We start from the raw sequence: 27,131 nt of genomic DNA on the forward strand, positions 1-27,131 counted from the left end.
CCCACAAGCTTAAATTCGTTCTTGTTTAATTTCAGCAAGCTAGAAACCCCTATAAACTAGATCTTTTGTCATATTCTTTATTGAAGGGTTGGTTTTCTAATTTGGTTTAACTAAATTTCAAATCTTTGTTAGTTTGTTTAGCCCATTTCTTGTCCTGGGTTTTGGTTGGTAGTTTACAGATAAAATCAAATTGTTTGGGATTAGAAACTCTAAATCTTGTGATTTCTTTTTTTTGTTTTTTTTGGTCTTTGAATTCTTATCTCCCCTAATCCTGGATCCTGGGCTCTTTTAGCATTCCAATTTTAAAGTTGTCTAGGTGGATAGATAGCATCTCTTCACTTACACATACTCTTCAATCTACTTGCTTTTTCTGAGTTTGGAAGTGGGTGAGTTATGTCCTCCTTCAATCTACCTGCTCTTGATTACATGGGTACTTGATTGGACCATAGTGTCTTTGTGGATCTTCTGCTACATGAGTGCAGATGGGAGGAGGGAGAGGGAGAGAAAGAAGGAGATGGAGAGGTTTCAGATGAATGCAACTCCATTTTAATTTTTTTTAGAACGCCTACGTGGCACTTGTTGAGATGCCGAACTAACTGCACCAAAAAATGTGACTTCATTTTGTTTTTTAATAATATCGGCTGTCAGCCGATTTCGCAAAAGGTACCCAAGGGCGGGTACGTGTAGCAAAGTTGTTTTACTAAATACTTATACGATTTTGACTATCGGATACAATATTATTTTTCAACCGAAATCTGTATTATAAAAATAGTAATTTTTTTTAATATGTCATAAAATTTTTTGTCTAATCTGTAACGGTAACATTTTTTCTCCTTTCTCTAATGGTAAGATTTTGAAAACTTTTTCAAACAGTAACAATTTGAACTCCTACCTCAAATGGTAACTGAATTTGTCTTTTCTCAAACAATAACTTTTTTTCCCCAGTCTTAAACGGTAACATTTTTTATCTTACATGTAACGGTAACTTTTTCTTCTATAAATACGCATTATACTTTCATTCACATTCTCACTATCTCAAATCTCATTTGATCTAAAGAATCGAAATTTAACAATCTCCCCTGAGATCTCACTCCCTTCATCAAATGGTTCGTACATTCTTTCGCAAATTGCTCACATATTTATCATCTGAAGATAAGTTGGATGTTGTTCTTAATGATGAGGTTGATGGACAGTCATCGAGACATTGTGTCAATGGCCAACGCCGTAAGTTTATTCGGTGTGATAATATTCAAGGGAACGAGCACCTATTTCGCAATTATTTCGTAGAAAATCCGGTATATCCTCGAATCTATTTAGAAGGAGATTTTGGATGGGCCGTCTTCTATTTCTCCGTATTCTAAATGAGGTATAGTCTTTCGAGCCGTACTTCGTCCAAAGAAGAGATAATGCCGGAAGACTCGATTTATCTTCTATGCAAAAGATAACTGCAGCACTTAGAATGCTAACGTCTGGGGTTACTGGAGATTTTATGGATAAATACATACGTATTGGTGAAAGCATAGCAATGAAGAGCCTTACAAAATTCTCTGAGATAATAGTAATTATTTTTTTAGATGAATATTTGCGGTCTCCAAATGCCAATGATATTACTCGATTTCTTGTGGTTAGTGAACAACAGGGATTCCTATAAATGCTCTGGGAAGCATTGAATACATATATTGGAAGTAGAAAAATTGTCCTGCAGCTTAGAAATATATGTACTCCAACCACATTCGTGAACCAACTATTTTTTTAGAAGCAGTTGCTTCATATGATCTCTGGATATGACATGCATTTTTTGGTATGCCCGGTTCACATAACAACATTAATGTGCTTGAAAGATCTTCTATTTTCACATAACTTATCAAAGGGCGTACTTCTCCAGTCAATTACACAATCAATGGCAACCACTACCAGATGAGATATTATCTTGCAGATGATATTTATCCCAAGTGGCGAAATTTTGTGAAGATGATTCCATCACCGCAAGGGAATAAGAAATTCTTTTTTGTGAAAACACAATAATCACCAAGAAAAGATATCGAGCGTGCATTCGAGGTACTTCAACAATAATTTACAATCATTCGTGGATATTCTCGAATGTTCAAAGTCAATGAACTAACAAATATAATGAAGGCATGTGTTATTCTACATAATATGATCATTGAAGACGAGCGTGATGATAGTGAGGGTTCAAACATCGAGTATGATCAACTTGATGATGAAGTCTCCGAATTGTCGCGCAATCATACTACTGAGTTTATGGACTTCATCCAACGTCATCATCATATTAGAGACATTTTGGCACATCATCAGGTTCAAGCAGATCTAATTGAACATCAATGACTATTATATTCTCAACAGTAGACATGTCGCATAATTGATTGGTATTTTCTTCATGTTATAGTGACTATAATTGAGTTAATCAAATTTCAATTCGTCTTTCCTTTATGTTAGTATAAACTATATTTGAGCTAAGTAAATTTCTATTCGTATTTCCTTCATATTCGTAGTGATTATATTTGAGATAATCTGTAATAGTTTTTGAAATTGTAATAGTCAATTTCCTTATTTCAAAATATCAATTTACACAATCCAAATTAAAAATTAAACTGTTTTAGTATCAATAATATTGTCATCTATCATTGTCTGAAACAACAAAAATAAATAAATAATTTTTTTACAAAAAACGTTTATCAATCCAAATGTCCTACATCATTGTGTCTCGCCATGATTTCTCTCTACAATTGCTCGAAATATAACGTTGCAGTCCTGGCATGACACTCACGCCCATCATCATAATGCGTTGATGTGCTTCCTTCTTGGCGAGCTCTAGTTTCTCTGCCTCCAACCTCAGTCTTTTTTTATTTTGACGGATTTTATTTAACTATTTTTCCTTCTCATTTTCCATCTTCTTGGCATCCAAAATTAATCTTTTATCCTTGAGACAGATTAAATTTAGTTCTTTTTCCTTGTTATACTCTATATTTTCGGCCTTGAGGCGAAAATATTATTTCTTTTAAGCATGTGACTACTCCGAAAGCGTATACTTCAGTTTGCTGAGCCCAACAATCTACTGTGCTGACGTGGCTTGGGCTTTTCGTTTTCCTTTCTCATATTTCTTTCTCATTGGTCGGTCCAATTCGATCACATCATTATCTATCACATTATTCGCCTCGAGATCAAAAATGAATCCACCGTAGTTCTCCAACATCAAGTTGGGGTCGGGGTCGGGGTCGGGGACATCGTCTTCCTTTGCTTTGGATCCTCCTCTATCGAACACCAAATCCATTTAGGTTTGTTCTTTAACAGGTGCCAACAATACTTGAACTGAAATGAGCATTTCTCTAGCGATGCGTACATAACCTTCGCACTATAACACCATTATCACAGCCTAATAACAGCCCCTCCCCTGAGAGATACGAAACACTGCAAATGACCCAACCAAACGACAAATTAATGAATGAATAACCACAAACAATGATAAATCACATTCCATAACCACAAATTCTACCAAATTCTGCTCAAAACCAATAACCCTACAAATTTCATAACTACAAACTCTACCAAATTCTGCTAAAAACTAATAACCCCACAAATTCAACAAGCACAAACTCCACCAAATTCTTCTCAAAACAAAAAATCTCACACATTCCATAACCACAAACTCCACCAATTCTCCTCAAAACCAAAAACCCCATAAAACGGTTGGAAAACAATAAAAGAAATATATTAAAATTAAATAAATCTGTGTGATAGCATCATCAAATTCTAGACATTTTAACAGTCAACATAGCCAACCACATTCACAGATAGAAACCCACCGCAGAGTATACTCAATAAGCCATAATCGTAAACCACAAACAATCCATCAACAAAATTGGTTGGATAGCAACGAGAGAAACATATTTAAAAAAAAAAACCGTGTGAATGTTTATATGAAGCCAAACGGTTGGTTTTGCAATGAGAGAAACAAAGTAATTAAAAAAAATAGAGATAATTTCCTATAAGTTTCTAGGCAGCCAAACGCTTAAGAGAGTCAAAATAATACAAATAAATCAATGGCAACGCAAAAATAAAAATGAGAAGCGATTTCTTCAAACAAAACCCAAAATCATAAATCTAGATGAGAGTGAAAAAAAAATGCAAATTATTGTCTACATTCCCTTAAGTTTCTCGGCAGCCAAATAGCGAAGAGAGCTAAAATAATATAGATAAATCAATGGCAATGCAAGAATAAAAATGAGAAGTGGTTTCCTCAAACAAAGCCCAAAATTATAAATCTAAACGAGAGTAAGAAAAATAAAAATAAAATGCAAATCAGTGAAAATGACCCATAACTTTCTCGACAACCAAACAACTAAGACATCGCCTACTCAGAGATAGAGTTGAAGACCTTCTATTGAAGCTTACCTTGGTTATGACGTCAGGAAGAAGAAAAATAGGAAGAGAGAAACAGAGAATGTGAGAGATATTCTAAGAAAAATACAAGAAAATGAGGGAAAAGAGAAACGGTTTGGATTTTGAAGAAATCAAAATCAAACTTACAAAAATTGCCGATGGAGAAGAGTTGCATTCGTTGGTGTTGTGAGGGAGGGGCCAACAGAGAGAGAAGGTTTTCTCGGGACGAAGAAGAAGCTGAATGGCGATGGAGATGTACAGTAGTTTTCCATATATGAGGAACGATTATAGATACCATAAACACAAACTGCAAAATAAGAATTTGGATGGAGAAAGTTTTTCTCAAAAATCCTAAAATTATCCTAAAATTATGGGAATGAGGGAGAGATAGGGAAACGAACGAGAATGCTCTTAGGGCCAACACCATTTACATTGTTCGGAAAAGATTGGTTTAGAGAGAGATGATACTCAACCATTATTCCACAACTCCATCGTTAAAATAATAGAGTAATATTATGTACAGTCACAAAATGTATAAGTATTGTGTAGTTATTTTAAAAAAATATTTTTTTTTACGTGGATCTCATATTTACTTAATTTTTTAAAATGATTGCATGACATTTACGCACTCTACGACTGTAAATATCATTTCTCAAAATAATATTATTTTTAAATTTAAAGGCATAAAACTGAATATTAAAAAGGCAAATAAAGAGTAAAAAGTATACTTGATTATTAGGTGAGATTTTGATAGTAAGATGAGATTATATAATTTTAGATAAAAGTTAAAAGTTGAATAAAATATTATTAGAATATTATTTTTGAATATTATTATTATTTTTGAATTTGAAAAAATTAAATTTTTATTATATTTTGTGTAGATATTTGAAAAAATTATAATGATGAAATGAGATAAAATATTTTCATTCCCTAAAAGAGATCTTAACTGTTTTTTTTAAAAAAATTTTTAATCTTATTTTATTTTATCCTGATAGAACTTGGATAACTGGTTTCGGGAGTGTTATTGCCTCAGATAAAATTTGGGTTGATAATCAGATTATCCATATGCTCGTATCTGAGAGTGGGTACGGGTGGATACATAAGACGGATATCGAGTTTATAAAACTCGATATTTGCAACTTGAACTATGCCTATTTGGGTTTCGGGTTTAAAAAACTCAGATTATTCTATGTATCAATTTACTTTTTATTTATTTATTATTATTATTAATATTTTATATATTATTTATAAATATTTTTAATATTTATCAAATATTCTCACCATCCAAACCCTTTTTATAGTGGAAGTGTTTAGGAAAAGAATCTGAAAAATTATAAGGACACAAGTCCAATCATTTAACACGTAATACGTCACTCTACCCAGCCGCCCACAAGCACCAAGGCCACTAACTAGTCCAATGAATAGACAGACACACCCGTACCAGAATACCCAAATTATAGACCGTCTACAACCCCATTTTCCTTTCCCTTTCATTTCCCAGTTCCCACACCCTTTTTTCACGTCACATTTTTACTTTCTGCTCCTCTCCAGCAAAACCCTAATTCCCGATAGCTGGTCCAATTGTCCGTCCCCAGGCTTTGATTTTGCTGCATACAATTCTTTCCATTCAGGTAATTCCGGAATTTTCCTCCATATATGTTGCAAATCACGCGTTGATGGCCTCGACGGCGAATTCCAAAGCCGGCGACGACACGTGCTCCATTTTTGTAAGCGAGACGGTGAACGGGTCGCACCGGTTTACCGTACAGGGATACTCGTTGGCCAAAGGGATGGGCGTGGGGAAGTACATAATGAGCGACACCTTCACGGTGGGCGGCTACGACTGGGCGATTTACTTTTACCCCGACGGTAAAAACCCCGAGGACAACTCGATATACGTTTCGGTATTCATTGCGCTCGCGAGCGATGGCGCGGACGTGAGGGCGTTGTTCGAGCTGTCCATGTTGGACCAGAGCGGGAACGGGAACAACAAGGTGCACAGCCACTTTCAACGAGCGCTGGAAAGCGGGCCATACACGCTCAAGTACAGAGGCAGCATGTGGTAATGGATTACTTTGATTTGCATAATTGATTGTTATTATTGCCGTTGTTTTTATTTTTCCGTGCATTGCGGTTGGGGAATTGGTCTTTAGAGGGGGCGATCTGGTACTTGTAAATGGTTCGGGTTCAGTTCAGCGACTAATTGGTTTTTATGAGAGGGTTTTATGTTACTGAGAGAGAGAGAGAGAGAGAGAGAGTTTTTTTTTTTTTTGGGGGGGGGGGGGGGTGAGTGATACGGTGGCTCATCGAGGGTGTTGGTATAGTTGGGAAAATGATAACATTTTGCTTTCGAATGTATGTTAGCGGCTACAATTGTTATTAGTTTTGTGTTAAATTGTGTTTGTACGTTATATTCCAAAAGACGGTTGTTTTACGATGGAATAAACACTCATTCAAGCTCGTATTGAGATTATATCAATTTGAGAGACTCACCACCTCCTCCAAACTTATCACTAGAGATAATAAAAATATTATTAGTTAGGTTATAGTCTATTTTATAAAAATATACCTTTGGTTAATAATTCTACTTGTTTTAGTAGTTAGTAGATTTACATTTATATAAAGATAGAAAGGCTGAAAGTCTAAGAAAGCGGATCAAATATTAGAGCATTGAAGATGGGGAAGAGGCACAGACATAGATTGATGGAAATGCTAAAGTTGAAAAGCCTTGAACAAAAATGGAAATGAGTTGAAACAGGATTGCTGGAAGATTGGGATTTGGAGATAATTTTGAATTTTATCACTTATAGACCTTGGCACAATATAGATTTGGTTTAAAGTTTACAGGTTGCCAGAGGTGGAATTGAGAATTTAAGCATTCAATGGTGGAATTTATAAAAGATTTGGAGTGAAATTTTTGTTACAATGGGAACTATTATTTTTTTAATGCCATACTCAACATTAGTCCAATATTTTGACCTTTTCTATGTTATTTGGGACGCATTTGGTTACATAATTTAAGTTTCGAAGTTCATGCGTGTCTGCATTTTGTTTCTATTTATTGACCATCCCCTCAGATGTTTCAATTGTTTTATTTATTTATTTGGTGGGGGGTGGGAGATTTTTGTTCTTTTACCTCATGGCTGCTGTACGTGCATTTCAGGGGATACAAACGATTTTTTAGAAGAAATCTTTTAGAAGCTTCTGATTATTTAAAGGATGATTGCCTTGTCATGTACTGCAAGGTTGGAGTTGTCAGAAATCATCTTGAGTGCCCAAAACTACGTGCTATTTCTGTACCACCCTCAGACATGGGTCAAGGTTTTAAGACCTTGATAGAATCTGAAGTTGGTTGTGACGTAGTTTTTCAGGTTGGCAATGAAACGTTTAAAGCTCATAAATTGATACTTGCTGCCCGTTCTCCTGTATTTAGAGCTCAGTTTTTTGGACTTGTTGGAAATCCAAACATAGATAAAGTTGTCGTAAAAGACATTGATCCCTTCATCTTCAAGGTAATGCTTTTTTTTTTTATTATTATTTTACCATATTGATTCTTTTTATTACAATGCTAAGGAAGAAAACTGATTTGATCATTGACACATAAATTAGGAGAAACTATCTCCATGTCTTTTTTGGTACGAGTGAGTTACACTTTTGCCGCTTGGGCAGACCAGTTTTACTGAGCATCCCTATAACTTGGCGACTATATATGATATGGCCACCTGCAAGAAGTCATATTTTTTAGGTTAAAAGTTATTACTAGTCTGAGGTTAAAAAGTATTACTAGTCTAGGCTGTTTTATTGGTGTGCTAGAGGTGAGCATCACACAACTTTCGAAGATCATCCCCTTTTGCATTATGTGGTGCATATGATGCTAGAGGAACTCTCAAACTTTTGTAGGCCACGAGTTATCAGTATTGAAGCTTAAGCAGTTAAGCTATTTTCCTAAGATCTCTTATTGTTGGATTGCTGCTGCTAATTGTTTTTCATTTTCAAATTTGTGAAGAGATCGTTTGTAACTCTTTAAGTTTTGGGAGTTAGTTCTTTTTCCTTTCTCCCCGAATATTTTAAATGGATTTTGAGTCAAGAAGAACAATTGAAAGGGAGAAAAAGATAGGGAATGAATCTGCATGTTTTGTGGCGCTTTGACATTGGCTAGCTTTACTTCTTTGGTAGATAGAAAATGGCAAAATAACCATTTAGAATTAAGCTTTGATGATGTTACTTCATTATGTGGCTTAGTTGAACTTTGCACTAAATTTCTTGAAATGGGTGATCATCTAGTGTATGCTTTCCTGAAAGTATTGAGCCTTATATGTTATCTATGTATGAAATGCTTCTGTTTTGTGCAGGTATATCGAGTCAGTTGAGCCTTTTTCTGTTTTTTCTTTTTTCCAGGCGATGCTTCTGTTTATCTACACGGACAAGCTTCCTGACGTAGAAGAAATTGAGAGCACAGCTATTTGCTCATCCAGTGTCATGGTTCAGCATCTGTTGGCTGCCGCCGACCTATACAATCTGGATCGACTGAAAGTATTATGTGAATCAGAATTGTGTAAAGTAATTAATATAGACACAGTGGCGACAATTCTTGCCCTAGCTGAGCAGCACCATTGTCCACAGCTTAAGGCTATCTGTTTAAAGTTCACTGCAAATGCAGAAAACTTGGGAGGTGCGTATTATCATAGGAATACTATATGATGCAGCTTAATCTAGAGTATCCTTGAGCCTTATTCATGCATGCCTAACTAGTGAAAATAGGTTTGCCTTAAAATTTGGTACAGAAGAAGTTTGGATGACACTTGATGAATTTTTTGTACAAAGAGTGTTCCTCATTTAATTACACGATGTTATGTTGCCTTGAAGACATGGTCTCCGTGGGCATTTTATGGACTTTCTTTTGTGAAGGGTAACTCCTTAGTTTTGTGCATGAATGTTATTTTCCTTGTCGTGTATGTTGAAGTCTTGAACTACTAATGTCCTTTCATGTTTGCAGCGGTAATGAAATCCGAAGCGTTCAGGCATTTGGAGGGGAGCTGCCCCTCGTTGTTGTCAGAGCTGCTGGCAACATTTGCATCAATGGACGAGAACTCCAATTCTCTGTCAGGTAGGAAGAGGAGTGGCAGCAGTACATTCGGGCAAGATCTTGCGGCAGATGGGGCTGAAGCAGAATCAGCTAATCCTAACGGCAGGCGCATGAGAAGGCGATTGTAGCGAGGTGCCTTACAATCAAGTATACCTGAAAGTTGTCTCATATACATATATATGTTCTTTCTGAGAGTTGAGATCTGTCTCCCGCTACCAAATTATCTAGTAAAATTATTTTAGGCACCTTTGAAGGTTTCGTGTAAATCGAATGGCTTCGTGGTATTATTTTCTGTAAAGCAAATCTACCCACCTCCATGCATGTTGTTCTCAAATAACAACACCGCCGTGGTTGCCCCCGCTAGTTCATTGGCTTAGGTTCTCCCGTGTTCAGCCATTGTTATCACGCCGACGCTTTTCTCATTGGTAACCCTATGCTTGGCAACTAAGAGGCTTAAGACCCACCCACTAACTCACCCAAGTTTTGGGCTCATGTAATCGTGTCTGGATAACGTTTTGAGTATTGTCTATTGTGATCAAGTCCAGTGTGGTGTGGCCCGAGCAAGTTGCGAATTGAATATCTGAAAAAACAAATTCATATTCTCAAGTTGCAGGGCATATTTAGATGTTGAGCTGAGTTGAGTTGAGTTGAGTTGAGATGAAAGTTGAATAAAATATTATTAGAATATTATTTTTTAATATTATTATTATATTGAGATTTGAAAAATTTGATTGTTTATTATATTTTATGTTGGAATTTGAAAAAATTGTAATGATGAGTTGAGATGAGTTTTGGGATTTAATCAAATGCTTATATAAAATAATTTGATTTAAAATTTAAATTTGAAAATTTAAATCTTACACATTTAAGTGATGTGGATGTCGTGTTCTATATACCGATTTGAGAATTAAATAAAAGGAAATAGGAAAAGGAGATCTTGCGCCCGTTTTCTCCCGAAGCAAAAACCCCATGTCCAAACATCTCAGTGCCTTTTTTTGGCTGGAGAGAATGGGGAGCTTTGGCTTCTTCCTCATTCTCATATATATATATATATATATATATATATATATATATCTATTATGTCTATAGAGCTATTTCCAGTTTTGAAGTTGTTTTTGTTATCACTTTTCCTCCAAGGCTGAAACAGAATGATTTGCAGCTTTACGGCAACCTCCGAGATACACGCACTGAACGAGAAGGCTCATAGGCTGCCTATCCTTCGGATAGAAGTGACAGTATACCAAAAAGATCACTCGTGCATGTCTCTCATGCACAAACGAAAATGGCGCATGAGGCACATGCATCTCCCCTTCTCGAAGCTCATTCTACCACATACGTTGGACTATAAAATATCCCATCCTTAGATCTTCCATATTTGACCATTATGGCCATGCTGACGCAAGCGTGTGTGCTGGCGTAGGTTTCGGCATCTCTTGAAGTTAGCTCAAAATGCAATATGTCCATGATCTTCACCTCTATCTTATTGTTTTTCCTTAATCTAGTTGTTGGGATACTCTTATATCTAAAAAGTAAAGTAAAAACTACAAATCATTGGCGCTAGATGATCACCAACACTTCCCTTTGCGGTCTCAATATGCCACTACTCTTGAGCTCCACCTTTTTTTACTCTTGCCTTGGCATGAGAATCACGCATATTCCTTTGAAATAGTGTAGAGTTTTGCAATGACATACATGGAGTTAGGATTTCTTATTTGTGGTTTTATTATAAGAGTTGTCATACTTTGTCGCAGGATCATAAAGAGGAGGAATGGATCTCCCCAACAATCATTTCAAAACAAAATGCAACCACATCAACCACCCTAGCCTATGCTGATAGGGATACAATCATTTTGTCAATTATACAAAATCTGCGATTTTATTTTTATTTGTTTTCCGTGCTCGCTTCTTTTTCTTTTCCTTAGTGATGTACTAGTTGTGAAATGTTGCTTGTCGGGGTCCCCTATCTCTTATTCATATATTCCATTATTTGTTAATTATTATATTTCAAACTTGATTAGAAAAATAATAGAAGAAGATAGAAAGGAAACAAATATCATGCATTCATTATAGAAAAATGGAGTAACTACTTAATATGAACACATTAAGGTCCCTACTCCATATTCTTCAAACATGAGGACGAGAGACATCAAGATGACAATGAGGAAGCTGAAAGATATATAGTGATATTTGTATAATCGATGCATAAACTAGTAGGATTATTTAAATGATAAATGATATCTGCAGTCGTGGAGTGAGCAAGTATCTCGCAATCCTTTTGAAAAAATAAAAATGAGTAAATACAGGACCACATAAAAAAAATTAAATTTTTTATAGTAGACCCCATTATTTTTAAAATAATTACGCAATACTTATGCATTCTACAAATATATATATCATTACTCTATTTAAATTTCTTGTTGGAAAGTGGAGAAGTACTATTTTTGAAGTTAAGGTCGCAAGGAGAAGACTTCGAATGGTAATGTTTCCAATCAGGCCACAGAAAGGAGCCCATTGCAAACTCCCTCTTGTAAGCCAAGTCACCATGCGCAGACAACCCATATTCAGCAAGAAGCCGGTCGAGCTTCCACTCGGGCATCTCCAAGTACTCCTTCCTACTGTACCTTGGATAGTGAAGGGGCATCTGAAAGAAGCTAACGCCATTCTTTTTCCGGTTTTCCATTTTTATTTTTATTTTTTCTCTCACTAAGGTACGCATGCATGCAGAAGGTTTCTGTTTTTGGGGATGGAGCTGTGTGCACAGTATTGTTAACTTGGAGGACATTTTTATATATAGTGCTACTGGAAGTGGCCGGCCGGGTTTAATTCCTCCTCATGAGGAAGGCTCTAAAGGCATGCATGGGGTCACAAGTATGTGTTGTTTTACCTTCTCATGGAATAAGTTATCGCCATATGTGCGTGTGCCATTGGGAGAGATCAAGCCAACTCCAAATGTATGATCCTAGGCCCAAGGCTTTGTTCTGTTGGCCAACACCGGAATTCTGCATGTGGTACGTACCTCCAACTTGCAGTAACTTCCCTGGAATTCCATACGAATTTCCGGATGATACATATTTTTGAGTAAATTTATAATGTGTTTATTTACTATTTCTGTTGTATTTGTACAAGAAAAAAACGTACCAAATAGATCCTCTGGATATAAATAAAACAACATGTGGATTTTATTATAGAATAATTTTAATTGAACGTTTTTACATCACACTCTATTTTCTATTATAAGCACATAGCACTTGGTTTCTTTGTTGCCGAAAAACCACTCGAATTTAATTATGCCAGAAAATTCTTTCCTATTAATTATATATATCTTGTAACACCTGCTTACAATATTAGTAAAGTTTTGTTAATTGCAAGTCTTTTTGAAAGTAAATCATCTCTTAAAAGACTCATTACAATTGAAAAAATATTTAAGAGTTAAATACTTTAGGCCCCCTTATTTGGATATATAATGAGATGAAATGAGATGATTATAGATGAAAGTTAAAAGTTGAATAAAATATTGTTAGAATATTAATTTTGTAATATTATTATTATTTTGAAATTTGAAAATATTTAATTGTTTATTATATTTTATATAAAAATTTGAAAAAATTGTAATGATGAGATGAGATGAAACAATTTCTATATATAAACGGTGCCTAATGCTTTTTTATACTAACAAGTTTATACATTAATAATATTTATATGTTTGGTGTGTCAATACCATGTTTGCTAATACTTATTATCAATAATATTACCATCTATAAGTAAGACAGCGGCCGGCCTTGATCATATGAATATCGTGTGCTCCCGGCCGCCACTCCTCCGATCGAAGTCCACAATCCACACCCGGCCTGAACTTGCATAGTATTATTACTCTAATGGGACATGTAGGCATGTATCAGTCCCAAAAACAAAGGACATGTATCAGTCCAAATATTTTATTTTATTTTTAAAAAAACTTGTAATGAAATGAGCTGAAATGAGCATAAATGACTTGGAATGCCCTCTAGAGGCAAATAAATCTTATTTTCGTACTACAAGAAATCAAAATTTTTTCCAACGCTCAAAATTATTGCAAAAACTCTATATAATCATTGTATTTGTAAATTTGTAATGATTTTTAGTTCGCTACATTTTCGACGAAATTAATTCTTTACTTCTGAGTTAATCTAGCAATAGGCAAAAATTGTCGAAAAAAACTTCTATTCCCGACGATTTCAGTCTGTCGCAAATAGTGGTTAAAATCGCCACAATTGGCCTTTTGGATTCCATAAAAAATAATTACAAATACTGTTTTGCAGCAGCATTGTATCGTCGCAAATGCTATCAAGTTCGCTGCAAATTTTGATCTACTCGAAGTCATATGAACTTATTGTGGCCATAAGAATTCGCAGCAATTGTGCAAATCCAACGAAATATAATTTGCTGCAAATAGTTTATTGTGCAAATAGTTCATTACCGGCAAGGAAAAATCATCGAAAAAGAGTTTTTGCGGTGAATATTGATTGCCGAAAAAATTCATTGCAAAAAGCTCATAAATTCGTTACAAATAACAAATTTAGGTGTCTTCTCGCAAATGGATGGTAAAAAGTCACGACGACTTTTAAATCGTTACAAAAAGTCACTTATTGTTGAGAAAACGTCACAATATGGACTTTTTCTTGTAGTGTCATGGCGGATTGGTAAATATAGAAATAATATTAAAGTTCGTAAACCATCCACAAGTTGAAGATCATGATGATCACATTTGATTTGCTAAAATCAAGCAACTGGGTGCCTCTATTCGACACCATAGAACACGATCGATCAAGGTGTACCTTCATATGATTTCTATCCGCGGTACCAAATATCGTGCAAAATTTTCATCTACACAAAACACAAAAACTAGGGGATCCCATCACTCCATCATCATGTATATGATTGTGTCACAAAATTAAACAAATTAGGGGGCTACTTAAAATCCGTACGTACTCATAAACGATCAACAACTCAATTATACATATGTAGGGCCAGTACCGTACAATTATTATACCCTTTTTCTAACCACATATCGGTTACCAAAACAAGTGCTAAATAGCTCAAGTATGTTCTGGAGTGAGGCTAGATGTTATCTCAATCTGTTTGATAAATGGAAAGTTTCTCATGTTAGGAGAAATGACAACCATATAGCCCATTTACTTGCAAAAGATGCTCTTACTATATCTGATTTCATTGTAACTTTGGAGGATCCTCCTACTTGTATTGCAACTTTTCTTTAATGGAATGGATTAAAAGTTTTACTTTCAAAAAAAAATAAAACAAGTAACTCGAATGACAAGCCATCGATCGTTTAGCGAACTGTGCGCCCAATGACTGTCTGCAAATGGGCGCTACTGATCATGTTCAATTCGTTTGTGAGATCAGAAAATGAGATTGCACAATAATAGGATGTTAAACTGACTCTTACCGTGAACAATAGATAGAAGTCTTGTCTCAAGGAATTTGACATAAAAACATTAAGATATACGATAAATGGATACCCTAGCTACTGGCTGGCGGCCTATTGCCTATAATTATATTGGATAATATAAAAGATGAAGGAAAATACAAACGATCGATAGTACTAGAATTTGGTTGGAATTGAGCTTCTTTGCAGGAACACAATATTGTATTATTAGAGGACCCCATTTTTTTAACGATAAGAATTATATTCATGTAATGGAAGTGTTGGTGACATGTCCATCTCATTTGGTACTGGTTTTACTGATCCATATATACATGTATGTATATATATATATATATCAGGTCGAAACCGAAATAACATGAAGAACAACTATCATGCATGGGACTTTTGAGCGTGCCTTCATGACCACACGATGGTGTATATAAAAATAAGTGACCCCATCAACATGATTGAGAGGAGAGACACGTTTGATTGAGATTGATGGGGGGTTCTGTTCTTGATAAATTGGGCCACCATGTTGTATGGTGCACCAGGCCCAAACGCAGTGGCTTTGTACAGAACATTGGGCGAACGAGTGGCTTCACAGATCCGTACTTGATATATACACCACTTAAACATTAGTGGCTTCCAATTTTATAAGTTTTAACCCTTTTTTTTAAGCCGTGAAGCTTCAAAATTAGCGCTCTTCTTGGGCTAGGCTTGTGGGGCAGCTGAGTCTCAATGAACCAGTAGAAGTCCAATCGAAGTCTGAACTTGTGGCCTTCAGGCGGTTGGATGAATCCTGAGGCTGGGATTTCATGCTATATATATATATATATATAGTTGATTAATTTTTTCTTACGAATTAAATACTGTCATATATGAACGATATAAAAAAATATATCATTTACATTAATTTACAATTTTCTTTTCTTTTTTATTTCTGATCTACTCACGGATGTTTTGATGCATGGCTCATGTGTTATGCCTAGACTTGAAACTCTGATTAAGGGATCGTCAATCACCCATGAAGCTAGCTAGCGGTTGTAAAGACATAACCTTTCTATGGGGTTAAACTCTTCATCTTGCATGTTACTCGTCGTGTCTTGTAACGTACTCTGATCATGATATTGTATAGATATGTAAGGACGTATCGTTAATCCTCTCTCATATATGCACGGGGTTTGGATAACAACTACCATAGAGAATATGTATCACTTGGTGGCGAGGAAGAATTGGAATTAGGTAATATTCACTTTCTGTAATTAATTAATCTTTGATTTTGCGTTCGCATACATCTCAGTCAACTAATTAATTGTGACAAGAATTAAGCAAAATATGTGATAAGTTTGGATTAGGGGTCTCAAAGTTTTTAATTTAAAATGGGAGAAATATATATATATATATATATATATATATATAAGCAGATAAAGTGAAATATCTTACATAATTTATTAATATTCGTAATGAGTTTTTTGTCTAATATAGGCTTGTTTGGAAAAGTTATCTCATATCATCTCAAAAGTACTTCTCATAATCTAATTTCTTACCAAATATCACTTAAATACAAGCATTTTTCAATTTCAAATTTTTGCTTTTTTAATTTAATTATTATAATTTTTCTAAATTTTTAAACAAAACACAAAAAATTACAACTCTTTCAAATTTCAACACAAATGCGTATTAAAAAAAATTATATTTTAACAATATTTTATCTCTCATTTATTAAAATTCAATAAAATATTTTAACTCAAATCATTTTACTACTATTCACAAATCATTTCACTAATATTCACAAACTTCTTATCTCACATTATTTCCCAAGCATCATTAAATATAGTTCTATGGCTTGTTGTACATATCAATATCCTTGTTGCTTTGAACCTTAGAGTTTGGCTCGAAAAAATTGTAAAAGATATTGAATCGATGTATGCATATATCTAATTAGAGCACTTTCAATGGTTTTGTATTATACAACAAATGTAAATTATTTAAAAAATTACTTTAAAAAAGAGTTCTATCCTATTATGTAAAATGAATTGTAAAATATAATTAATTACAGTAACCCGCTACATATAATGGATCCTATTAATCTTGTAAAATTTTTATTATTATTGATATTTCATTTACTCCCTCATTTTTTTTTTTTGATTTTTATCATGTAAGCAAATTCTTTTTATTGTTCATCATTTAAAACACATATTTCATTTTCTTCTAAAAAAATATCTTGGAAATAATTTTAAACTAATTTTTTCATATTTTGATTTTATTTTTAATTTTTATTTGGCTTATATATTTTTGTTTTACGTGCATAGGATTGAATTATTTTATATTGTATATAAAAACAAACTGCAAATAAAAAAAAATAGATATTGTAAATTTATTGATAGAAATGAAATATTTAAAAAAATAAAAAAATAAAATTTAAATGATATATAAAAAAAATAGATGAGATGATGGATGACATATTGTAAAAGTCTAAAATAGAAAAAATGAATTTATATTATATATTTTAAAAGATAGGATAAAAAATCCATTGAGAATACTCTAAGAGTAATGCTAGAGATAAGCCATTATAACAGTGCACATTTTGTACTCACTGCGTGGCTGCTTCTAGTTGATTGTTCTCAACACTCATTTGGAGAGATATGTGATCTAAATGATGCTACATCATATATACAAAATGAATACTCTTAATAATAACTTCTATTTATATTTATTCATACTCTAATATAGTGCCATTGCATATTACCATTTATCTTCTCTCTACAAATTACTTGGTAACTAATTAAAATCGAATTATTTGAGAAAGAGACGAAAATTTCACCATATTCATTTCCATTCATGTTCTTCTTTCAACCGTTGGTTCCACGAGGCACGTGCCAGCTACTCCATCATACAAAACTGTCAATTTTTTAATTTATAAATATCGTGTCTCAAGAAAATTTAGTGAATCGGAGGGCCCCACGAGTGACGTACGACGGCGCTTCAGAAACCCTACCCATCCTTCACCTTACACTTGTCTACGGCAATGATTAGGTTCTCGTCCGAGGCGTACACGTGTCATGAAATGAAATCAGACACGCCAGCTCCCCGCGCGTGGCCTCTGGAGTTCTGGGAGCCGGGAGGGAATGAGACCTTCCAGAAACTTCTGGCCAACTACTGGCTAGCAATGACCGATGCATCTACGGTTATAATCATGACACGTGTTCCGGTTACCACGTGATCATCCTACGTGGCATCGCCATGTCCCTGAAAATGATACGACTCCATTTTAATGCACCAACCGAAGACAGGTTAGGGCACCATGTAAAAGAGTCCAACGATGACCAACCTCAAAACCCCCTCTCTCTCCAAACAGAAACCTCGAGAAAATCCTGTCAGGGACCAACCATTACTGCCACACAGCCTTGTTTCCGTATTTTCTTTTCCTGCGTAAAAGCAATGAATGGCGATGGAAAGGGGGACGCTGAGGCCGTGAAAATGGAGGAGGAGATTAAAGGGAAGTTAGTGTATATGTGGGGCTACCTTCCGGGAGCTTTACCACAGAGGTCTCCGCTGACATCTCCGGTTGCAGTCAGGGTTCCTCCGACCATTGGCTCCTTCGGGGACTCCTGGAAGGATGTTTGCGGAGGGGGTTGTGGGTTCGCCATGGCCATTTCCGGTGCTCTTTCACTCTGTCACTATTTGATTTTCATTTTTTCCCTTGTAATGTGGATTCATTCGCTTTTTTTTTTTCTAGTTTTCTTTTACACTAGATTTGGGGTTTTCTTTGATTTGGATTTGGCAGCAGAGTTGGTTTATTAGTGCATTTGACTCTGTTTGGTTGTCGAGAAAATGTGGCAAACAGAATGAAAAGGGAATGCTCGGTACATAACGTTTTGGTTTTGGGATATGGGAATATTCTTTTCTTTTCTTTTTTTTTGTATTTTTTCCTGCTCCTTCACCACCTCTCTCTTTCATATATAAAGTTTCCACTCTTTAAAATGCTTTTTGTCTTCTACTTGCTTACGAGAAGAGTGCTTTGTTTTTAATTTGCTGTTTTGAGTTTTTTATGAAAAATAATTTCTTTTGAATATTAAAATTTGAAAACGTACGTCTTGTGGGATACAATCTTTTCCTTCAAATTAGCGTTGGAGCACCATTTTTGGGCACCTTGTAATTCTTCCTGCTATAATCGCCCTCGGAAATGAATTTTCAATATCTGCGCTTTTCAATACGTTATTTTATTTGAAATCAATTTCAAATATAGTGGGACCGGTTTATCCTCCTCGTAAGTCGTGATTAATGCTTCAGTCGTGGTTCACATAAATTTCTTGCATTTATAGACCCAAGTTATACGGGTAACAATTTGCTAAATTTAGCTGCACTCTACTGATTCTTCTTTTATGACCAGAGTCCGGAAAGCTCATAACATGGGGCTCAACAGATGATCTGGGGCAAAGCTATGTGACATCCGGGAAGCACGGGGTACTGCTTCATTTCACACTCTAATTCACTGAGTTTCAATTTATTATTATTTCTTAGCTTGTCTGTGAACTAACTTTATAATTGAGAAGGAAACTCCGGAGTGTTTCCCTCTTCCAACTGAAGATTCTATAGTGAAAGCTGCATCAGGTTGGGCCCATTGTGTTGCAGTTACAGGTAATTTTGATTCTTTACGGCATTTCAGCGTAGAAAAAAAAAGAAAAAAGAGCCTCTGTTCGGGTAAATGAATCAAGGGGTGTAGAAATATACCTAGAAATAATTAGTTTCTGTTAGTCATCTCCAAGCTGGCAAAAGCATCCGATCAGTTGTTAACTAATTTTTTTTATAAGAAGCCAAGGCGTGCAAGCCAAGTTCACGAGAAGTATAAAAGAGAGAACGAACATAAACATATGTCTTGCAGTTCCCTGTGTAACGTACGCCGTGTAGTCATTTAGAGAATGAGTTTCTTGTGTTGAATACAGAGAATGGAGAAGTCTATACGTGGGGATGGAAGGAGTGTGTTCCCTCTGGAAAGGTCTTTGTAGATCCAACATTGGGGGGTTGCTACGAAAAGGATGCATTTGAGAGGCAGAGTTCTTTTTTGACAGAGCAAGGTACTTTCAGCTTTCCATCTTTACCATGAATTATGAAAATGGAGAAAGTCTTGTATTCTTCTTTTCTGACTTGTAGAGGTGGTTCTCTGACAGTAAGTCCACCCTCTCAAGGGTCACGATCAACTGGAGAAACTGTATCCGGTATTGATGCTAGAGGAGGTGGAGAAGAAAATACAAAACGAAGAAGAGTATCTTCAGCAAAGCAGGCAGCTGAAAGTTCATCATCAGGTGATGAAACTCTCTCGGCCTTCCCATGCCTCGTAACGCTTAACCCTGGAGTAAGGATAGCCGCTGTTGCTGCTGGGGGGCGCCATACTTTAGCATTATCAGGTAATTCAACTCTGTTCTCACACTAACTGTTGCTTCATAGTCACAATTTTGATTGTAGTTTTTTTCTTCTTTTGTGGCCATCGGACCTGGGTTGGTATACGGTATGAAATTTGTAGTGGAAGGTTAATCATTTACATCAAGACATATGATACTGATCGTCCATAGTTTCAGATATAGGACAAGTGTGGGGCTGGGGCTATGGAGGCGAAGGGCAGCTTGGTTTGGGTTCCCGGATACGTATGGTGTCCTCTCCTCATCCCGTACCTTGTATAGAGTCCTCTCCTTATGGAAAAGATAGATCCATATCACTCTCAAGAGGAAGCATGAGTTCTGAGAGACAGGGTTTTAGAGTTCCAGGAAGTTATGTGAAGGGGATTGCCTGTGGAGGGAGACATAGTGCAGTAATCACAGGTATGCATATAAAGTAGTTTTAACTTTTACCACCAAGTATCATGTCATGAGCATTTGTGTCTGATCCTCTCTGATATACAGTTTGAAATTTTAACTCATCTGATTACCAGATCATGCATGCATATTCTCTAGCTGATGTTAGAGGTTGCTGTATTCCGTAACTCTAGAAAAGAGAGACTAGTTTTTCCATAGTGAATTCAGGTTCTTAGTAGGAGTTGTAAGATTTATTGAAACATTATGAATCTATGATAGCACACGAATCTGAAACAATTCATAACTTGTGGAGATGGTGTGTTGTGTATATATATATATATATGAGTTTTGATAGGGATCAGCCACTGTAGCGGTGTGCACTTTTGCACACCCTACGTGGCAATCTTTATATATATATATATATATGCAAAACGCACCATCTCTCTCTCTCTCATCAGCTCTCTCTCTCTCAAAGGAAATGAATTCAAAACGTTAAATGGATCCGTAGATGCTAGTTTGTTACTCAACGAAACGCACCGTTTTAGACACGTCAGGTGTGCGCCGAATGCAGCTGCACAGTGGCTGCTCTCAAGATTTATTCATATATATATATAATGATTAAGTGAATAGTGCTAAGCATAATTACATATGCAAAATTCCAGTTGAGAATGTGAGGCTTATAAAATGTTATTTCAGAGTAATAGAGAAATGATCTTTATCAAGCTTACTAAAATGGTGGGCATCGATCCTGGTGAAGAAACTTTTTTAACCTAACTGTTCACTATGAATTTTATTTGTCCTGATATTAACTAGAGTTATGATGTTGAGGTGATATCAGATGATCTATGAATAGTAGTGAAAAAGTAAAAAAAAAAATGAATAGTAGTAAAAAAATAGTGAATAGTTTGTGAATACTAGTAAATAGTAGTAGGGGTGGCAAGTCGTGTTTTCGGGTCGTGTCAATTCATGAACATTCGACTATATAGGTCAACAAGAATCCGACTCGTTAAGTTAAATGTGTCAAACTTTCAAACCCTAACCCAATCCATTTAGATAACGGCTCGTGTCGTGTCACCTGTATTGATCCGTTTAATAATTAATTAGAAAGGAATTAACACTACACGACCCATTTAAACCTGTATTATGTAAATAAGTTGAACTAACACGCATAACTCATTTGGCCTGATTAATATAATTTCACATAAAAGTTAAAATCTATATGTATTAATAGCAAAAATATTTTAAAAAATATATATTAATATTTTTCAAATTTTAACATATAATAAAACTAATATTACAAACTATACAATAACAAATATGAACATAGGTTTAAAATTACAATTCTAACAATAAAAATAATAAAAACATAAGCATATTGAGAAATACTAATATTACAACTTAACAATAAGGAGGTAGCTCAAGTCGAGAGAAAAATAAACGGAGGGCATTGTGAAGACGATCTCGTTGTGGGATGTTTGGGTAGAGGAGTAGTTTTATGGAAACAAGGGGTTGGGGTTGGGGTTGGGGTTGGGGAGGTGTGTTACATTCCAATTCGGGCTTGGTGTATTTTGGGTAGGTTTCATGGAATTTTTGGGTCATTAGGGGCTCTCTTGTATGGGCTAAGTATTTTCTTGTATACGTTCAGTGTATTTGGTTACTCCTATTGATTTATATATATATATAATATTTTTACTTATATAAAAAAAAATTGAACAATAATAAAATTTTAATTTTGAAATAAAATCTAAACGGGTTGATTATGTGTTAAGCGGGTTGACCCGTTAATAAATAGTGTCTTAACGGGTCAACCCGTTTTGACCCGAACCCGTTAACATTAAACCCAAACCCGTTAATTTCGTGTCGTGTTCGTGTCAATGTTTTGAATACCGTACCGGACATCGTACCGGTCAAGGCACTGGAACGAAATATTTCGGTACCGGTACCGTTTCGGAATAGCGTTTTAGGATAACGTTTCGGGATAATCGATATATAAATAAATTATATATATAAATATATATATAAATTATATTTCAAAATAATAGTCTATATATAAATAAATTATATATAAATACATATATATATATATATATATAAATTATAAATAGTCTAAGCTGAATTAGGGATTAAAAAATAAGTTTGTAGTTTGAAAAAACGAAAAAAAAAAAAAACACACACACACAGGCCGAAATATCGGCCGGTACAGGCCGAAATTTAGTCCGAAATGGCCGGTATCGGCCGGTACGGCCAGTATTTTAGCCGGTAAGGGACAGATATAGTACCTGTACCGGCCGGACGGCCGAAACGAAAAATTTCGGCCGTACCGGCCGGTACGGTACGAAATTTAAAACACTGGTTCGTGTTGGTTTCACAGGTTGTATTACATATTACCACCCCTAAATAGTAGTGAGGTGGTCTAAGGTGATCTCAGATCTCCTCACTAACCAAACATGGCTTAAATTAAAAGGTTGTCCTTTGTATGCATTGCATTATAAATGATCAGCTAAACTTTAATTTTTCAAAAACCAACAATGAATCAAGGGTCAGCATGGTGGTAAAGGATAATGATATGCCATTAAGTTAAACTACCACCTCTACATTATTCATATTGGTGTACTACGTTTTGTAAGGGGGTGAATCATTGGAATTGGAGGCTCAGCTCTGCAAATCGGCTGTTAGACTGTTATGTCTGACATGATTTTAAATGAGTTCGAAAGGGAGCTGGACTGAAATGTTGGTTGGAAATTGAGTTTCATATAGTGATATGTTTCATAGAATTTGCGGTACTACCTATATATGCTCCTCACTGCAGTATCTGATTTGTTTCTCCTTCCCATTTAAATGAGGCTGACATGACATGGACTGACATTTTCCATATATCATTTCTTGCATTACAGATGCTGGAGCGCTACTTACTTTTGGTTGGGGACTGTATGGACAGGTGGGTTCTCCTGGACAAGTGAATTCCTTTTGTTGAATGCTTTTTTGCCTCTGGCCTTATTGATCTTTTCCAGAAAAATTTGCTGCTTTCTAGTTCAACCTGGTCAACCAACATAGGTCATCTAGTTATGTGGTACACTGACTCCGATCTGCCTACTAATTTTTGTTTGATCTATTACCTTTAAAACTGATATCTGCAGAAGAGTCATTATTCAGAAATTCTCTCTCTCTCTCTCTCTCTCTCTCTCCCTGTTTTGAATGTAGGAGGTGATTGATTAAAAACCAACAGAACTTATCAGTATGTATCCTAATAAAAAAAATATAAACAAGTACTTATCTTTATTTTTATAAGCTAGATTTCTTTATTTAAAAGCACAAAAGCATTATCCAAATACACAGGTTATCAGTATCTCTCGGTAACATTTTCTCCGTAGTTTGTCTAAATGTCTTTAGGTTTGTTACCACTAAGTATCATGTCATGAGCATTTGTGTCTGATCCTCTCTGATATAGTCAGTTTGAAATTTTATCTATTTCTTCAGTTTTGTGACCCACGCATGGCATACTTCCCACTTTGTATACTGTCAATGTACCTAACTGCAGCAATTTCATTTGAAGCATTCTGTTTGCATCACTTCAGCCATGGAATGTTCTCTTCCAGCTGCCAATATTAGAGTTTATATTTTTGGCAACCTTAGTTCCTTCGTTGTCACTTGTCAGTTTATATGAAGCACAAAGAACTCGATTGAATCCTGTCAACTGCTTTGACTGATATATGGTATCATTCATTTAATATTTCTGCACAATTGATTTCTTGACCACGAAACATGGTGGATTTTGTCTTCAAAATCATGCAATCAAATACCCTAAGTATATGCTCTTCTACTTCAGCTGGCATGTTTAACATGTAATCCCCATAATTATCCCGGAAACTAGTGGAGTCCCAACTTTCAGACGTTTCTCTGGATCAACATGTCGGTAAAGTGGAATTTGGAGAAAAAGCACTATATTTTTTCAGCCTGAGGTTCACTTAGAAAGGGATAATCTACAATATTCCTTTTCAATATTGTTCTCTTTTTAACTCTCATTGTTGCTGCATGTTTATTTTATTTTATTATTATTAACAATGTTAAAGGAGTAAAGCTGTTTGCTTTGTCATGTGTTCTTGTCAAAGTGTGGTCAAGGTGGTACAGATGATGAGTTAAGCCCAGTTTGTGTGTCTTCCTTACTTGGTATCCGGATAGAGGGTGTTGCTGCGGGATTGTGGCACACTGTCTGCATATCTGCTGATGGTGATGTGTATTCATTTGGTGGGAATCAGTTTGGGCAGTTGGGAACGGGTGCTGATCAAGCCGAGGTATATACATCTATTCTTTGGTCTTTGTTAGAATGGAAATACAATGATAATCTCATCATATCACACAGTTTAGCTACGGGTACCAAGTGATATGTTGGTACTGTGATGGCATAGATTCTAGCTTGGTAATCTATTCAATGGTCCAACCAGGTGGTACTGATAAATACTCATGCCTTTTATCTATTGAAAATATATATATATATAGGCTTACTAATACCTTCATCAGATAATGCTGTGTTTTTTATATTACCTTTGTTACTGTTAGAAAATTAATTAAATAATTAAATTTACCACTTCACAACAAGTTTATCTTTTAGAATAATCAATGATTTAACATGATATCACAGCATTGGTCCTGAATTCAAATATTCGCTTAACTCTTTAGTCTCCATTTCCATTAAATATTTCATATGTCAAATCCACTTATAGAAAGGGAGTCTGGCCCAAATATGAATGGAATTTATGCAATTAACTATATTATTTGAGTTTTCAAACCAGACTCTGCCAAGGCTACTGGATGCTCCATGCTTGGAAAATATGCATGCAAAATTTGTATCATGTGGTGCTCGTCACAGTGCCTTAATCACAGGTACACCACCATGGACTTCTGGAGCCCTCCATTATTCCTTTTTGCTAAGTGCTAACTGAGAACCACCCCCTTCAGCCCATGATATGTTATGAATCCAATTTTGAAAGCAGAAAAAAAGGATAACTGAAAAAAGGGGAAGGAGCTTTCGGTGTGCTCGTTTGACACATCAGTACCAAATCAAGGTGTGGGAGTTCAATGAAACTTCCACGAACATTTCTGTTATGCTTTTCATTTGTTTGCTGATGAACAGATGTCTCTATTTATCTGGATATTTGTTAAAGACTATTCAACATTTTGGTCAGCCACGAAATTAAGCATAAATGTTTACTCTGTCTGAACTAGAAGTTTGAATGGGCTTGTCAAGTCCAAGTTCAAAGTGATTAAATAGTCTTTGGTAAAATTCAGATACTTAGAATGTCCTAGTAAAGGGATACTGAGTCAACAGAATGCCAAATAAATACAAGTCAATATGCATAGACTTTGAAAAACCATTCTGAAAAAGGCTTTTGGGGGAGAGGGGCTGGGGGGTTTGTCGGAGCTATCAAAAAAAAACTTGTGCTCATTGGTCTTGTATGACAGAATTTATCATGTGTGAGAGATTATCAAATTTGTATGAATTGATGGTTAAAATTTCGTTGTTACTGATATACCTGTTGACTTGCTCTCTTTGTTTCTTGAAGAGGATAGGAAAGTTTTCTGCTGGGGATGGAACAAATATGGCCAGGTAATAACGTTCGACTAATTGATCAAGACACCATTACCAGGGCACTGTACTACATTGACTTAAGGTTTTACTAATTTAGAGTCCATGTTTGCATGTGACAGCTTGGTTTGGGAGATGTGATCGACCGCAACATTCCTTCTCAAGTCATAATTGATGGCTGTATACCTAAAAATGTTTATTGTGGCTGGTGGCATACCCTTCTTCTCGCTGAATCTCCCACTTGAATTACTCCCTTGCTAGCGGTCTTGGCACAATTTTGTAGGTAGCAGTTATTTAGATTGTTAACTTACTGAGTACTATGTATATGTACATACAATAGCTTGTATACTTGCACATCTATGCATGTACTCATTCTTTCATGACTAACATGTTCGCCATTGCTGGCCCCTATCTTTAACGCCATTGCAAGAAGGAAAGCTTCGATTCCCAGATGTATAGCTTTGTCAGCACAATTGTGTATATCTCTTTTCATTCAATTTGAACTCTGATGTAATTGTGGGTGTAGAGGAAAAAACACAAACTTTTTTATGTAAAATCAGATCCCTGCCTTTGTAATTGAAATGTAACTAGGTGTGTTTTCGGGTTTCTTCAATTATATCTCTCTTATCTCTTTGGGCGTAAAGGGCAAATTTCTTAACTGCGACCTTACATTCCTAGTAGTTAACTATGCTATGACAGAGTCAGGAGAGCGGAAAGCTGTGGCTTTGTGCGGTAGGCATTGTTTTGACTATGAGAGAGGGTTCTATAAACCTTGTATTTGGAGTCGTGTTTTTGTTAATTTAGTGAGGAGAAGGCTCTCGATTGCTGCCCTGAGAACATAGATAA

At 35.5% G+C, this 27,131-nt stretch overlaps 2 protein-coding genes across 4 annotated transcripts; both read left to right on the forward strand.

The window, feature by feature from the left end:
- The first annotated feature begins 5,812 nt into the window (after window positions 1-5,812).
- On the forward strand, window positions 5,813-10,139 carry LOC108991841 (BTB/POZ and MATH domain-containing protein 3-like). The gene is made up of 4 exons (XM_018966236.2): window positions 5,813-6,463; window positions 7,565-7,913; window positions 8,800-9,073; window positions 9,398-10,139. Exons 1-4 carry the CDS (start codon window positions 6,078-6,080, stop codon window positions 9,613-9,615), a joined length of 1,227 nt encoding a protein of 408 aa, XP_018821781.1. The 5' UTR covers window positions 5,813-6,077; the 3' UTR covers window positions 9,616-10,139.
- An 8,054-nt stretch (window positions 10,140-18,193) lies between these two features.
- LOC108991881 (ultraviolet-B receptor UVR8-like) lies at window positions 18,194-26,898 on the forward strand. Of its 3 annotated transcripts, none has more exons than XM_018966282.2 (11): window positions 18,194-18,570; window positions 19,303-19,376; window positions 19,466-19,550; window positions 19,856-19,987; window positions 20,081-20,317; window positions 20,489-20,728; window positions 23,596-23,639; window positions 24,811-24,993; window positions 25,492-25,582; window positions 26,263-26,306; window positions 26,408-26,898. In XM_018966282.2, exons 1-11 carry the CDS (start codon window positions 18,351-18,353, stop codon window positions 26,528-26,530), a joined length of 1,473 nt encoding a protein of 490 aa, XP_018821827.1. In that variant the 5' UTR covers window positions 18,194-18,350; the 3' UTR covers window positions 26,531-26,898. The 3 variants fall into 3 exon arrangements, with proteins under 3 accessions (XP_018821827.1, XP_018821826.1, XP_018821828.1); XM_018966281.2 differs by having other exon boundaries at window positions 18,206-18,570; window positions 20,483-20,728; XM_018966283.2 differs by lacking the exon at window positions 25,492-25,582 and having other exon boundaries at window positions 18,206-18,570; window positions 20,483-20,728.
- The last annotated feature ends 233 nt before the right edge of the window (window positions 26,899-27,131 follow it).

The sequence above is a fragment of the Juglans regia genome, chromosome 7 (assembly GCF_001411555.2).
Source record: "Juglans regia cultivar Chandler chromosome 7, Walnut 2.0, whole genome shotgun sequence".
Lineage (NCBI taxonomy): Eukaryota > Viridiplantae > Streptophyta > Magnoliopsida > Fagales > Juglandaceae > Juglans > Juglans regia.